The sequence below is a fragment of the Carassius auratus genome, unplaced genomic scaffold (assembly GCF_003368295.1).
Source record: "Carassius auratus strain Wakin unplaced genomic scaffold, ASM336829v1 scaf_tig00020493, whole genome shotgun sequence".
NCBI lineage: Eukaryota > Metazoa > Chordata > Actinopteri > Cypriniformes > Cyprinidae > Carassius > Carassius auratus.
This window is the reverse complement of record NW_020525031.1, coordinates 747,790-763,548: the sequence shown is the minus strand read 5'-3', so window position 1 is coordinate 763,548 and position 15,759 is coordinate 747,790. Positions and strand designations below refer to the sequence as shown.

Sequence of the window (15,759 nt, the reverse complement as noted above, 5' to 3'; positions counted from 1 at the left end):
ATGTACTGCAACACCTGCTGACTGCTATTAAACAGGTGGAAGATCAAAGTATTTATACAACTCCGATTGGAATCATCTAAAAGAAGGGATTCATATATGCCTATGATGGCTTGAGGGTGAGTAAATAAAGGGCTAATAAGTTTTTTTGGTGAACATGCCCTTAAATGTGTGTGAACATGACTATATTAAGAACTCAAAAAAGAACTGAACTATTTTCTGCTGTGTGAATGTGGCCAATGACTCATTCATTAACAGAATTGTATTGACTTGATGCCACCTACTGGCGATATCCTATCGTTCCATTTTGTCATTCATTTCATATTTCTATATTCTGAATGTTTTTGTTTAAAACATTATTCGCATTACACTATGCAGTTGTACTTGTTTCATAAATGCATTTATTGCCCTTTGAGCAGCATTAACTGTGTAAATACATATAAAATCAATTTAATATTCAGCTTTTGCTGCAAAAATTACTTTGGTTGATACCGTTTTAACTGGTGACACCTATAATGTCATAATGTCTAATATTGACTAAATTTAGTTATTTTACTATAAAGTTAGAAAAATTCTCTTTTTTATGAAAATAAATAAAATAACATTTAGGAACCCCATCCTCACTTTTTGTGTTGGTTATATCAATGTTACTTCATATAATAATGTATGTTGTTCTAGTTGAGGTCATGAAGAGTAGGTGAGGCCAAAACAATGACTCAAATCCAGGCCCCAGCCAAATATAACTTGGGTACACTCATGTTCTTTGCCTTTGCCTTTTTAAAGCGATATTGCAATTTGGCATCTCAAGCCAGTTTACCTTTTTTTTTATTAAACCGTGGCGTCAAATTACTCATACCAATGAATTCAATAGTTGAAACAAAAACACTGAAGCAACCATTGAGGATTTTCTGGACAATTATATCAAACATTTGTTTAAAAAAATAATTTGTAGTAAAATGTGAGTGGTAAATGTTTTTTTTCAAATTTAATATGTTGATAACTTCCTCAGGACAGTAACTGGTAGCAAAATGGTGGAATATCAGAACATCATGTTCAGAAATTGAGCAGATAAATTACAAAACATTTCTTACAAATTTGCAATTGGACCTTTTACCCATGTGGTGCAGCCCTACTCTAAATTTCCAATTGTTACAGCAAAGGTGAAAAAAGTGCCTTAAGGTTCTAATGTCTTTACCTCATTTGAAGTTAACCAAAAAAAAAAGACAATAACAACCGATAAAAGTGGTGAGAGTGGTAAATTATAAAACATTATTTTCTATGTAATCTCTAAAAATCAATCACTCCAAAGACAGGCATAAACTATTAATCTTATGAAAACCTGTTTGATTGGGACAATCATCAGTGTTAATCAATCAGACACTTAAAAGTGTTTACACAGCTTTCCTATTATTTGAGCAATTCTATGGATCCATCAGAGCCAAACAAACAGATACATTATCAAATTGATGCTTTAATATATAACAGAGAATCTGTTCATGTGTATTAACTTATCAGCCTAGTATTCTCAAAGCTCAATCAAACTGACTGAATTTTGTAATGTTCATGAGCAGCTCAACCTATATGAACAAGAACAATCAAAGGTCACTGTTAACGGACACTTTCATGTACATAATGGTTATCGCTGTATAACAAAGACATTGTTTTATCAAGCCGAAGCACCGGTACTGGTCCTTCTCAAATTATTGCAGTCCAAGCTGTTTGTTAAAAAACCGAATCTCATCACAATGATCAGAATAAGTTTTAACTAACACTTTTTCAAATTTGTGTCATTTTGATGCAAAAAATCTCTTGTGTTCAAACCCTCAGTAAAAGCTGAAAGTTGCTAATGTGATGAGGATTATTTTGGATGGAGGGCTGACGCAGACGGGAGCCAAACTGACGTCTCTCACAGCAGCACCCATTTCAGCAGGCCGGGTTTTCACTCTGCAGTACCATCAAACACGGACGGAGCAACAGCTCAACCTTCCCGGATCTTGGCAGCAAGAGCTGAGTTCTCCTGACGAATGGCCTTGTAGTCTTCAAGGATCTTCTCTAGGTTGCTAACTGTTCTTTTGCCGTTTTCAGTGTCAATCTACAAAAACAAAAACAAAAAAAACCCACTGAAGACAGTTGAAAAGTGACAATGAAATGATGTTTGCTTAGATCTAAACTTGACTGTGTTTCACACCTGCTCCTCAAGATCTCGGATTTCTCTCATGATGGTTCCTGTGTCCTCTATAGTCTGAATCAGCTGAGTGCAGTTCTGAGAGCACATAAATGTTAGACTGATAAAAATAGCCAGAATCACGTTGATGTCAGGAAGGGCATTAACTCTAAGATCAATTGTGTAGTTCAAAGGTTAGACAGATTGACTAAAGCACTGCTAATGGCCTTAAAAAAAAAAACAAAGTGCCATTTTTGTCTAAAATGTTTTTTGCAGGTTCACAAGCAGCTTGCCTTTTGCTTGTCTTCTCACATGGGACAAAAAATACAACACCTGCATTTTAGGACTGCAATATGAAATGTTTCTAAATAATCAAGACCAGTGACAACATCAAAAAAAATATATATAATCACATTTATTTGTAGATCAACTTATATAAACTGATACGCAGACACATACCTCATGTAAGGCAGCCAAGTACTTGTAGGATTTGCGGACAGATTCATCTTTTTTGGCATCCTGCAGTTTGAAAAAATTCAGTTGTTTAATATTTAATTATTATTACAAAACAATGAAATGACACTTTCTCTAAGAGGGTCTGAGATCACACCGAAAATAAATTATGATTGCAGTATAAAAAGAAGAAATGCAAATATATCTATCTTTTTTTTTATATACACTACAAACATTTGGAATCAGGTTTAATAAAAAAATTAATACTTTTATTCAGCAGGACTGCATTAAAGGGGTCATGAAATCAAAATTATCTTGATGTTTTGACATATAAGAGATCATTGTACTATAGAAACATCCTGTAAATTTCAGAACTTCAGAACTTTCTCGTTAGTATAAAAATAGCTTATATATCGACTCCAGTCAGCCAATATGACAGGCTGTGGAACGTGCCACTTTATGATGTGATAGTGTGGCTAAACCCCGCCTCCATAGAATAACATCACCTGCTCCTTCTACATCACTGCCTGTTTAGCCCCGCCCACCGGTACGCACGTATAGTAGATGAATAACAAGAGATGCAAACGCAGGTCTATGCAGAAATCAAACAATAAAGATGGCCCCGAAGACAACAAGACGCTGTACAGAGCCAAGCTGTAGACAGTCTTTGCATTGACTTCCTTCTGATCCCAACAATAGGAAAGAGTGGATGAACTTTATTTTTATTGAAGATCCCCACCGCTTCAGTAAGCACTTGGTCCTTTGTTCACTTCATTTTACCACGGATTCGTTTTGACAGGATTTTCAGAAAGATTGAAACTAAAGTCGATGCTGTGCTGAAAATATTGGAGCCGAAAATAATGTTGGACCATACAATTGTGAGTAATTGCTTTTATTATGTGGTCACTCACTATTGCTTTGTTTGCGATCACAGATCGTTGGATACGTTCTGAGTATTTCTTCGATTTTAACCTAAATAACAGCAGCGTTCATCTATGAAGGTCGTAGGATGTCTGCTGTCAAATATACACAACTGTTAGCCAATCATAGCAGTGGGTGTTTTATTTTTGAGCCTACAATCCGCCACGCTTATTCAAACAGAGCATTCTTCTGAGGGGGTCAAAACAGGACAGAAAATAGCCTATTACTGCTAAATTATTTTTGATGTAAAAAACTTAACATTATAGGTGCACCAAAGAAAACAGTGCAAAAAAATAAATAAAGGCAGTTTTCATGACCCCTTTAAATTGATCAACCATTTCTATTTCAAGTAAAGGCTGTATCTATTTAAAGAACCCTAAAAATAAAAACCACCATTCCGCAAAAATATTAAGCAACACAACTGTTTTAAACACTGATAATAAGAAATGTCAAATCAGAAAATCAGAATGATAAAGGATCATATAAATAATAGCTTTGCCATCTCAGGAATAAAATACATATTTTAATATATATCAGTTATTATAAATTGTAAACTAAATTACTGTTTCACTGTATTTCTGATCAAATAAATGAGCATTTTTGGTAAGACTTAAAAAATGTAAAAAGAAAATCTTATTGACCACCAAAGGAAAGATAAAAAAAACACTTTTGGACCCCACTAGATATAAGACTGACCTTAAACACCAGTTCATCTGTGACGGCAAATGTTCGGTCTAGTTTTCCAGTCAGGCTGTTAATCTCTTTCTGCAACTCCTTCGTGTCGGACAAGATCTACAGGGGGTGGATTAATTGGGTCAGAGGTCAAAAGGGTTCTGAAGACCTGCCAACTTCAAACACAATGCTTAAGTCTGTGGACACAGGTCATGACCTCAGATGAAGTATTTTATTGAGAGCTAGATAAAGGATAATCGCAAACAAAGACCTTAGTGATTTCCTCCTTCTGTTTCTTTATGTTGCCCACAATCTCCAAGATCCTCATGGTGTAGGCTGAGCGAGACACATCTTTAGATAGCGTTTCATACTCAGTTTGCTGTAGAACATTAAGGAAGGAGAGTAAACATACAGATTGAATGTTAAACCAACAAACAATAAATATTATAAAGATATACATAACATATAAATGCTTTCTTAGAGCACATCCTAACCATGCATTCTGATAAAACAAAACATTTGTCTGATAAAACACAAAACGAGACAATCACAACCAATCAGAAAACATGTTTTTGGTGTGGGGTTACAGGGGATGGGGTGGGGTTACAGAGCCAGATGTAACAGAGATGGAAACCAGAAGATCATTTATCCTATAATGACTAATTAGGTCAAAAACTCATTTACATGGAACAGATGGCATTGAACACTTGTTTTTGTGAGTGTGACTGGTTAGGACATGGTGTAAGTGCTAAATGCATTTCTTGTATGACTGAAAGGAGAGGGAAGGGATGAAAAAAAAAAAACATTACGTACAAGCTGCTTATGTAGACTTTCCTTCTTTTTGGCTTCCTCAGCCGACTGTCTGATTTTGTCATGCAGGTCTTTGATCTCCGACAGCTTCCTGGAGGACTCGGACTAAGAGAAAGTTTACATAACAGGTCACTTCATGAAGGCACACATTGCAGTCAGAGTGATAATTAGGGCTGCACAATTCATCGCAAAAAAAAACCAAAATCTCAATATGGCTTATTGAGATCATAAAAACACTGTGTTCTTTTACGTGTAAGCTGCTCATGATGCAGTGTTTGCAGTGTCTCCGTGCGGCTTGGTTCACTGTAAATAGATCACAACATGCAGGAACCATCAAACTTGTAATGAGAAGTGCTTATAAACTGGCTGTTATCAACAAAAGAGAATCTTTATGGTCTCCCTGCAGTTTTACTGCCAAAATATTTTAACATTTTAAATACTATACAAGTTTCTATTTTGCCATGAAATATTATAATAGAAACATTTCTTATTTAATATTTGTATTTCACAAAATAACTTTAGTAAAAAAGAAAAAAAAAGTAAAAAATAAGAAAATCTTATTTTATTTGTAAGTTTACTATAAAATAACCGTATTTGTATTTAATACTCCCTTTTTATTATAAAAGTCGAATAGTATTATCAAACTTTATTATTTTATTAAAAAAAATAACTAAATAAAGTGCAGCAATAATTGAATAATCACTATTATTCATTTACTTTTTTATAGTTATATTTAATCGGTCACACTTTGTGCAGTGTGAGGACCAAACCAAATCTCCAGGTTCTCTTATGAGAACCAGGCTGAAAAACTGCACCTCTGTATATGTATATTATTGTTATTATCATTATTATTGTTGTTATTATACTGATATACAATCAAAACATTTTTGTGCAAAATTATGCAGCCACAACAAAAAACAAGCATAGTGAATAACACAAACCAACACAGAAAACTAGCACTTAAAAAAACAAACAAACAAAAAAAACATTTAGATTCCAATTGCAATTTGTATCAGAAAAGCAAAACAAACAAACAATTAGACTTTTTCATCAAAATCATACAGGCTTTTCATATATTCAGGGATTTGATAGACAAAGAATTGAATTGATATCAATGTGTTTGGCCGTTTAGATAAGAGTACATATTAGACTTGGATGACTGCAGAGGTTATAGGGCTGTACAACACATCAGGGTTACACAAGGTACCTCTCTGTTGCTACACAGCTCTTTTAGTCTGCGGTGCTCGTCAATCAACGGGACTCTGTGTTTCTCCCACTGAGAGGCCAAATGAACCACTCGTTTAGAGCTTCCCTCTACCAGACTCTACCAAACACAAACACAAAAGAAACATGTCATTCGCCACAGGCTAGTTACATACCGTTTAAATCTGTCTGCACTGCAATGTTATTCCTGATTTTTGATACAGGTGTGTAAGGTGTGTGACTTGTGCACCTGTAACTTCAACAGGTTGTTCTCAGCATCAGGTAACAAGTCAATGGTCTGTCTCTTCATTTTGACTGAATTCTCCTTCTCAGCATTTCTAATCTCTTTCTGTTGTAGTTCATCTGACACCTGCAGACAGGAATACAACATATTAATGATTAGTCATGACCTAATGGTTAGAGAGGTGGATACCAGCATGGGTGCTGCAACAAAAATGGTTGCCCACTGTTCAGGGTCTGTGTTCACTGTGTGTGTGTGTGATTACCTGCTGGATAGACACAGTGAGCTGCCTGATGTCTCCACCCACTTCTTCCATTTGGACTGACAGCTGCTGCAACTGTTGCTGCAGAGCAGAAAGTTCTGCTTCCTGCTGGGCCTTTAGGTCCTCCTCTGATTGGTGAGAGCTGGGAAGTGCACTTGCTGCTGCTGCCATCTGCTGGGCAGCTTTCTCGGGTTCCTGAAAATCAGATTGACCTTTTGGTTTAATTTGCCTTTTTAGTTAAGAGCCTAAACATCAAGATCCACTACATTCAGCTGCAGATTCGAATCAGATTAAATTAACTGGATAAAGAGTCTAAAATGATCATTTGGTTATAGATTTAACAATAAATAAGAATAAGAAATGGCTTTAAGTAAAAAAACAAAAAATAATTACTATATAATTGTTTTACAATTTATAATATATATTTGTTTTGAAAGGTGTATGTATTGTTTATGAATACGATTATTACTACAATATGGTTATGTTGATGATAATAATATTATGAATATATAAAATATGAAATAATAATACTTTTGTGTTTTGTAATGTTTATGTATCATTTATAAAGGTGTGGTATAGGCCATTAGTTTACTGGAATAATCATACAATCTAAGAAATAAAAAATGAAAAAACTGTAATAACCAATCACAGCCCTGCTGAGAATGCATATTTTCAGTATTAATAGTTTACCTATGTTTCTCTCAGCCTTTATTACAAACAGCCTACTGACACATTATTTTTACCATGTGTTTACTGTAAATAACACATCTACAGTCAGTCAATACATACAAAATGACTGTACTGACATCGCATATTAGCACTTTGCTTCTCACTCAAAACAAAAAACTATTTTAGACACATATTTCTGGTACATTTCCATGTCTGGCAAGCTTATTAGTCATAGCTGTAGTCCCAAAATGTCTACATTTTGAAAAAGCCTTGTTAGTAACACCGTCATGTCACTATTATTTTCCATGACATGTATAAAAATTTTCCAACTCTGGCACATCACAGTTTGAGTAAACCAATTCTGACAGGTACCTGTGTAAAGGTGAATTTCTCTGTATGGGTGAAGCGTGTGCCTTTGGTCAGCACATCTCCCGCAGTGGAAGCCCCACCGAACGCCTGCAGCAGTTCAGCGAGGTCAGAAGTCGAGCGCGTGGCTCCGTGTGTGTCAGGTCGAGGCTGAGCCGCTGCTCTCAGCTGCTCCTCGATACGCTTCTGCAGTCGGGCTTTCTTTCTGGATCGGTACTCCTGAAGAGACAAGATAACAAGGACGGGAAGGATTTAATTCCCCAAATGAAATGCTTATCATAAATATATCTCTTTAGTTGAATATCAGTTTATTAATTTAATAAATCATGACAGCTCTGAATAAACTATAAAACCTAAATGTGCTATGGTTATTTTCAGACCCACAACTATTCTCAAAGCTCAAAGCAGAACAGAAATAAATTAGAAACACAGATGAAGCCTTGCGATTGGCAAATAAAATGAAGAACATCTTGGAGAAAATCTAGAGGTCAGACAGTAGGCCAGTAGGTGAGCTGGAGGGCAGGTGAGGTGAGAATGTGGAACTGAGATGTGAGAGGGCAGCGGTACAGTCAAAGGACACATACATGCTGAATGTCACACATCTCTGTGTTCCATCCTCATGTTGATACAGAGACGCCATCAAGGAAAGAAGGACGGCAGGAAAAATATGTACATGCTAGTGTTATTGTTATTATCAAGATGGAACCTAGACGTTGTGCTAGAGAGATGTCATGCTGAGGCTGTAAAACGCCGTCTGTATGAGTAGCCTGAGCCACATTTAAATCAAGTGCTTGCCAATTTAATGAAGTTCAGCTTTAGACTTTGTTAAATGAATACACAATGGAAATTTATTAGCTTAATAATAATAATAATAATAATCAGTTATTAAAGGGATAATTTTTCTGCTAGTATGTAACCCTCAAGTTTTCCACATTACACAAAACATAATTTTTTAAGAACATCATAGCCATTAGACAAATTGGACATTGTTAAAATACCAAAAGGTAATTGAAATAAATCTGAAATAAAATAAAATATAAATATTAGATGAAAAAAAAAAAACTAAAAAAACCTCAATTAAATTTCGAAATGTTGCTTTAACAACTTTCTGAAAATGACTGAATTTCTTACTGAAGTACTTAAGTACTAGAATTACTTATGTTGAGGAACACACCAAAAGATAATCGGGCTGATTTTGAGCCGATTTCCTCCCTTGCGACATATATATATAAAGCTAAAGTAACACCATTGTGAACACCTTGGAGACCTAGAGTTAATGTCAAAACTAACCCTTTACTAAACAACTATTTAATAATGACAGAACGTTCCTTTATGGTTGAACTATCTCTTAAAAATTGAAAGAGAATAACCTCAGGTGTAAGTCTTGACAGAAGGCCTTGGCTGTTCCATTCACTCTCCCACTCCTGTGCGGCACTAAGTTCAGAGATGTGGTTCTCCAGGAGGGACGCTGGCACTGAGGCATGCTGGGAAGGCTGGGCAGTCACAGGCAGCAAATAATTTCTCCAGTATTCTTGTACCTCTGAGAGAATTCACAAAGAAACACCAAAAACATACTAATGTTAGCAGAATGAATCATAGAGATTCCTCAAAGGGGTAATCACACTTCAGGGGTAAGTGGCATCAAGGGCAATACCACAATGAAGAAGACATATCACACCAAACACCTAAGGGGGCTTACTGAGCGGAGTAAGTGAAAATGAGCATGCCTTTTAACTTCCTGGAAGAGACCTTCACTGAATATGGGAGGCTCAGCGGCTGGGTGTGGAAACTGTGACATGGGCCGGAACTCTGAAATTACATTTTACACACATTTGACAATTAGTTAGCTTGGAAGAAGTTTTACCTATGTAACTGAACATGTACCAACACTGAAATATCATGAAAAAATTACTTTAAGCATTAGTGTCTGTGCATTTATACTAATATATTACTGCTCGGATGTTTGGTCAGTAACTTTTTTTAATGAAAGAAATTGCTAATTTTATTCAACAGGGATGCATTAAATTGATCAAGTGACATTACATTTATAATAATGTTCTTCTGACTATTTTCTATTAAACAAAGAAACCTGAAACAAATGTATCATGGTTCTGACAAATATTAAGTAGCACAACTTTTTTCAACATTGATAATAATAATAAATATTTACTGAGCAAATCAGCATATAAGAATGATTTCTGAAGAATCGGGTGACACTGGAGACTGGAGTAATGGTTTTGGAAAATTCAGCTTTGCATCACAGGAATAAATTATTTAATAAAATGTTTAAGATAAAAAAAAAAATAGTTTCAATTGAAATAATATTTCATTATAATTCTGTTTCACTGTATTTTTTAACAAATAAATGCAGCTTTGTTAAGCATAATACCAAGAGACATAAAATACATTAAAAAATATTACTGACTGCAAACTATTTTAATGATATTGTATACATTCTTCAACCACATCAATATGATATTTGTAGAGTTGCTAAGGTAAATGTATTTAAAATGTAGAATTCTGCATATAAGCCTTGGCCTTGGATTTCAAGATGTACACATGTTGAGGTACCTGTGTTTTATGATGAACGGGGAGTTTACAGGACGGAGGGAGCCAAGGCACTGACAACTGCGCTTTAATTTGAGCAGCAATTGATCTTTGCAACAGCGCAGATTTTCCTAAGAGAGGAGAGATAAAGGCAACAATTAGACTATTCTGAGAAACTAACCTCATCATTAATCATATTAATTTGATCTAATAATCAAGAGCAACATGGGATGCCACAAATGCAAACAAGCAAAAAAATAAATAATAATAATAATTATAGTGAGTCTGAACCATTTTCCTACTGAGTTTAGAACCGAGTTAACAAGCTATTAAGTGGGGCTGACTCTGAGTTCTTTCCAAGATAACAAAACATTTGAATTCATTTTTAGGCAATGAAGAGTGTTTAATTAATATTGCAGAATTGAGAGTTTACTGAAGAAAGCTGGGAATAATCAACGCTCTGAGCTCTTAGATTAACACCTTAGTTAATCACATTATCCTTTGATCCTAGCATGAAGAACACATAACCCAACCATAAACTTTATTATTACACAGCCAGAAAATCATCTTGGGTGTTGGAGAATTTGTTGAAGACTTTGAGTCCCACCAGATTTCATATGATGTAAATCACTGCAAATCACTATTATGGCATTATTCTCTAGTATTATCACATGCTGTATAAAGTAACTGATATAACATAATACTAGAATAGATTGCAATTTTATTATTTCTATTGCACCTGGCAGATAATGCTGCTGAAGTTGTAATACAAGTAGCAACATTTATTTTCTTCTGTATTGTGATGTTTATTCACGTGAAAGAAATGTTAAAAAACGGAAAAAAAAAACTTGGTTCCAGAAGATCTGAATCTTAAGTAGATAAAATGATGAAATCTGGCATACATAACCAGAAAGAAGTCTGTTGTTTCAACAGAAGATTGCATAACATTTTGATAAAAAATACAAGGTAAATGAAAATAATAAAAATTCATTAATTAAACATATAGATGGATTCTTGATAAAATGCATTTAGAAAATAAATACAGTGAATTTCCATTCTATGCTGTGTTCAATATCAATATCAGTCATATGCCAAATACATAAATGCAAAAAAAACAATGGTCAAAAGTACCTGCAGGCTGGTCCGAGGCCTCTGCACTCTCTCTGGGTAACTTCTCAACCAGAAACATGAACAGAGAGCGAATCTCTGGCTCATTGCTGTAGAGAAATGTCTGGTAACCAATTTCCCCTTTAAAACCCACATCCTAAACATACAGAACAATGTAAAGATTACAACAGAGTCTTTGAAGTCTCTCTTGCTCTACCTTGCTAAGATAGAACATTTAAAGAGGTACTAGTGGTATCACTTTCCAATAATGTTTCATTTGTTAACATTAACACTAACACATAGTTAATGCATTAACTAACATGAACTAATAATGAGCAACATGTTTTTATAACAGTTATTACTCTGTTAATGTTATATTGAAACCTTAATAAAAAGGTTCATGTTAGTTGAGAGTACATAAGAAATACTTTTGATTTTAATAATGAGCCTAACTAAGAAAGATAAAATATGACTAAAGACAAATTAACAGCCAGTAAAAAATAAGAACAAATACACAAATTACAGATAAATAGAGCAAAGTTACAAATAAAATAAGGTCGGTAGTATTCAGGTACAGAAATGTAATAATTAAGTGGAAAATAACACTGCATACTGTTCACTGTATAAATTAAATATAGATTAATCTTTGTAAAGGCTGTGTTTTGTTGTTTGGTTAGCATTAATGACAGCAGCAGATATTTATAGGCCGCTGTCCCTTTAAGACCAGATGCAAGGATCCAATATAATGATACACATCCGATCTCGTTCTCTGTTGTTTTGTTCACTTAAACGGTTAGTTCACCCAAAAATGAAAATTATGTCTTTAATTACTCACTCTCATGTCGTTCCAAACTAGAGATATATCGATATACCAATATTTTCCCAATATTTAAAGGGATAGATCACTTTGAAATTTAATTTTGTTATGTTTTAGCTTACCTGAAGGGCATCCAAGATGTAGGTGTCCTTGTTTCTGCAGTATTCTCAATTTGGATATTTTTAGGTCAAACCATTCATGTTTGTCACACACACGCACAAACGTCACACACCAGGAAATGCGTGTGCCTTCAGATCACTTGGATGTGGTTGTGTACAAGAGGTAAAAACTATATAAATACTGTTCATTTTTTCACACAAACCGCTTGTTCCGTGTCTTAGGCCATCGATGTGTACTTACGATGGGGAATTGTTTGATTTGGACTCTTCTGTGCATGATCTTTGAGGTGGTGACCATAGACCTCCAGTATATGAGTAACAGACAAGAACGGTTTGACCTAAAAATATCAAAATTGGAACTACTACGGAAACAAAGACACCTACATCTTGGATGCCCTTGAGGTAAACTAAAACATACCAAATTTTAATTTCAAAGTGAACTATCCCTTTAAGCATTTTGCCATAATCGGGGATCTGTTTTGTAATATTCGTAATGTTCACTCGGATTCATTGCGGATTGATGCTCAGGAAATCCTCCAGCAATTCAACAATAAAAAAAAAAAAAAGATGACTGAAAAGAGAAAAAATCTATGTGAACTATGTTCTTACTCAGTCATTTATTTACTTTATAACAGTAAATAAATATCAGTTCCGCATATCGGTTATCGGGCACATAAGCATGCAAATAATTGGTATTTTATATATATATATATATATATATATATATATATATATATATATATATATATATATATATATATATATATATATATATATAAAAATCAATATCGGTCGATCACTACTCTAAACCTGCAAGAGCATTGTTCATCTTCGGAACACAAATTAAGATATTTTTTATTAAATCAGAGAGCTATCTGAACCGCCTTGGACAGCAACATAACTGAAATGTTCCCAGGTCCAGAAACATAGTAAATACATCATATTAAAATGATGAATAAATAAAAACAGTCCATGTGACATCAGTGGCTCAACTTCAGTTTGCGATGCTACGAGAATACTATTTTTTTGTGCAAAAAAAAAAAAAAAACAACAACAATTAACTCAACCATTTTTCTCCCCTGGGTTACATCTTCTGCCATTTTAAAGAGTATTACAATGCATATGCAAGCTTTCCCCTAAGCGTAAGCAACATTTATTACACAGATTAGGTTCATGAGTGCCTAAGTAAATAACGCTGATTACATCAAATGCATTTTTGAATACTCTCCAAAATGGCAGAACTCGTAACTCAGGGGAGAAGAATTGTTGAGTAAATTATGTAATTTTTGTTTTCTTTGCGCAAAAAAAAATAAAATAAAAAGACTAACTTTGAGAGAGAAATGCAATTTCAATTCTCTGTATGTGCTGTACATGTGGCAGAATTGACAAAGCAGACTTTGACTTTAACTATTTTCCTGTTTGACACTGTAAAGCTGCTTCGACACAAGGGTCAAAAATAAAGGTGACTTGCAGTAAGAACCTATTTCCTGGCCGGAGGAGAACAGGCCCCCAACTGAGCCTGGTTTTTATGAAGGTTTTTTTCTGTCACTGCTATCGCCTCTTGCTTGCTTATTTGGGGACACTTAATTTCCAGTGATATCGCCAACTTGATTTCACAGATACCATTTAAACTGAACTGAGATGGACGATGACATCACTGAATTCAATGATTAACTGCCTTTAACTGAAAATTAAATGTTAACGATTGTCCTTTTGCATTGAACTATTTTCTTATGTTGATACCGTAACGCTGCTTTGACACAATCTGTATCGTTAAAAGCACTATATAAATAAAGGTGAATTGACATTTATCTTTTGTTAGAAATATTTGTACATAATCTATATACTAAGTCTGGTTCATTTATTATAAATGTCATTACTGTAACACCTTTATTCAAACTCAAGATAAAAACAAAAGTGCTTATTCACCAGCAGTAATGCATTCTGAAGGGCTATCAGCTGACTGTCAGCTGTGAGGGGTCAAGTTAACCCAAGCACACAGTGGGACATTCAGGCACCATGTCTCTCACCTGACAGGCCTGTGCCAGGCTCATGCCCAGTCTGAAGCGGGCAGACATGCCAGGGGGGAGTAAGTGGGACAAGCCATTGCCCAGAGCCGGGTCGATCACACGCAGGCATTTCACCACCGCTTCCACGATCAGCTCACTGGTGAACTGCTTCACACTCTGAACATCCTCATCAATGTCTCTGGAAGATGAGGAGGTGGTCACACACACACACACACACACACACAGACACAGAAATAGACAATAAATAAGTTTTACACGTCCCGAGATGCAAATCACTCCAAAGTGTGAAGAGATGAGTTTTCACAACTGAACAGACATGTTAGATTTTGAATACTTACGTGCCAGCTTTTCTTAGAGAGTGAATTAAAATCCTGTCGACTTCTTCCATCACAGAAAGAGGTCAGATATAGCTGCTCGACTGTCTTCTGTAACAATATTAAACCCCCACCGTGGCCAAGGAAAATGAGTATCATAAGGCTTCAGCTAACCCTGAGCATCGCCTTCACTTACAGCCGTGCAGGGCTGCTAACCAGGACGACCGTTCGGTTGCCATGGTTACATTTCAAACCGCAGCTTCAAATGAACCGTGAACTGTTTTTTAACACATGCTCCAACAAAACGGCGCGTCAAAATACAGCTTTTTTCACACAGTCTCTTCAAAATCTGTTTTTTTTTTCTGGAGAGGAAGTCAATACCTAGGAGTGTCCGACGCAGTGCACAATGGGATATGAAGTTTAAGATCTTCGAACCGCCCGTACTGAACTACTCGTAAAAAACTAAAGTTCCCGACATCCACAGCGCGCTCAAGTCTCGTGACGAGACCGACGCGTAAGCACGTGCGCTGTCCAGGAGAGAATTGAAATGTTTGAGATGTTTTAGCAGAGGAAGATAAAATCAGATTTAGAACAGTCATATTATTTGCAGATGCTTAAGCTAGAAAGAACATGCTATTAGCCTCAATATTATTAGTGCTGAATATTACTGTTGAGTGCTGACTAAATATTTAATGATATATTTAAATGTATTATGATTTGTAGCCTGCAGTAAATCTTAAGAGATTTTTGTGATTTTTTTCTTCCTTAAACTAGGAAACTACGTCTTACATAAAGCTGCTACTTTGATTCATTTCTGTTTACTTTTTAATTTACTGTTTTCATATAAATCAGTTACAATAAATAAAAAAATGTATATCACAAGACAATTTAGAAAATATGACATTATTCCTCAAAAAAAAAAAAAAAAAAAACGAAAAAAAGAGGCTATAACAAACCTTTAAAAGTCTTTTTCAGCCGACAATAGTTTTGTTTGCTTGAGACCAAAGTGTTTTATTCACTTTAAATCTAAAGCCCTAGGCCAGGGGTTCCCAAACTTTTCAGTTCAC

The 15,759-nt window shown here is 35.1% G+C and overlaps 1 protein-coding gene across 1 annotated transcript; it reads right to left on the bottom strand.

Moving 5' to 3' along the window:
• Window positions 1-956: 956 nt before the first annotated feature.
• Window positions 957-15,092, bottom strand: LOC113076463 (coiled-coil domain-containing protein 22-like). Its single transcript, XM_026249146.1, has 16 exons — window positions 14,717-15,092; window positions 14,379-14,556; window positions 11,437-11,569; window positions 10,330-10,436; window positions 9,486-9,567; window positions 9,129-9,298; window positions 7,765-7,977; window positions 6,727-6,918; window positions 6,471-6,590; window positions 6,225-6,341; window positions 5,021-5,122; window positions 4,479-4,586; window positions 4,232-4,327; window positions 2,621-2,680; window positions 2,186-2,260; window positions 957-2,089 (listed from the first exon to the last, which is right to left on the bottom strand). Exons 1-16 carry the CDS (start codon window positions 14,764-14,766, stop codon window positions 1,976-1,978), a joined length of 1,917 nt encoding a protein of 638 aa, XP_026104931.1. The 5' UTR covers window positions 14,767-15,092; the 3' UTR covers window positions 957-1,975.
• Between the last annotated feature and the right edge of the window lie 667 nt (window positions 15,093-15,759).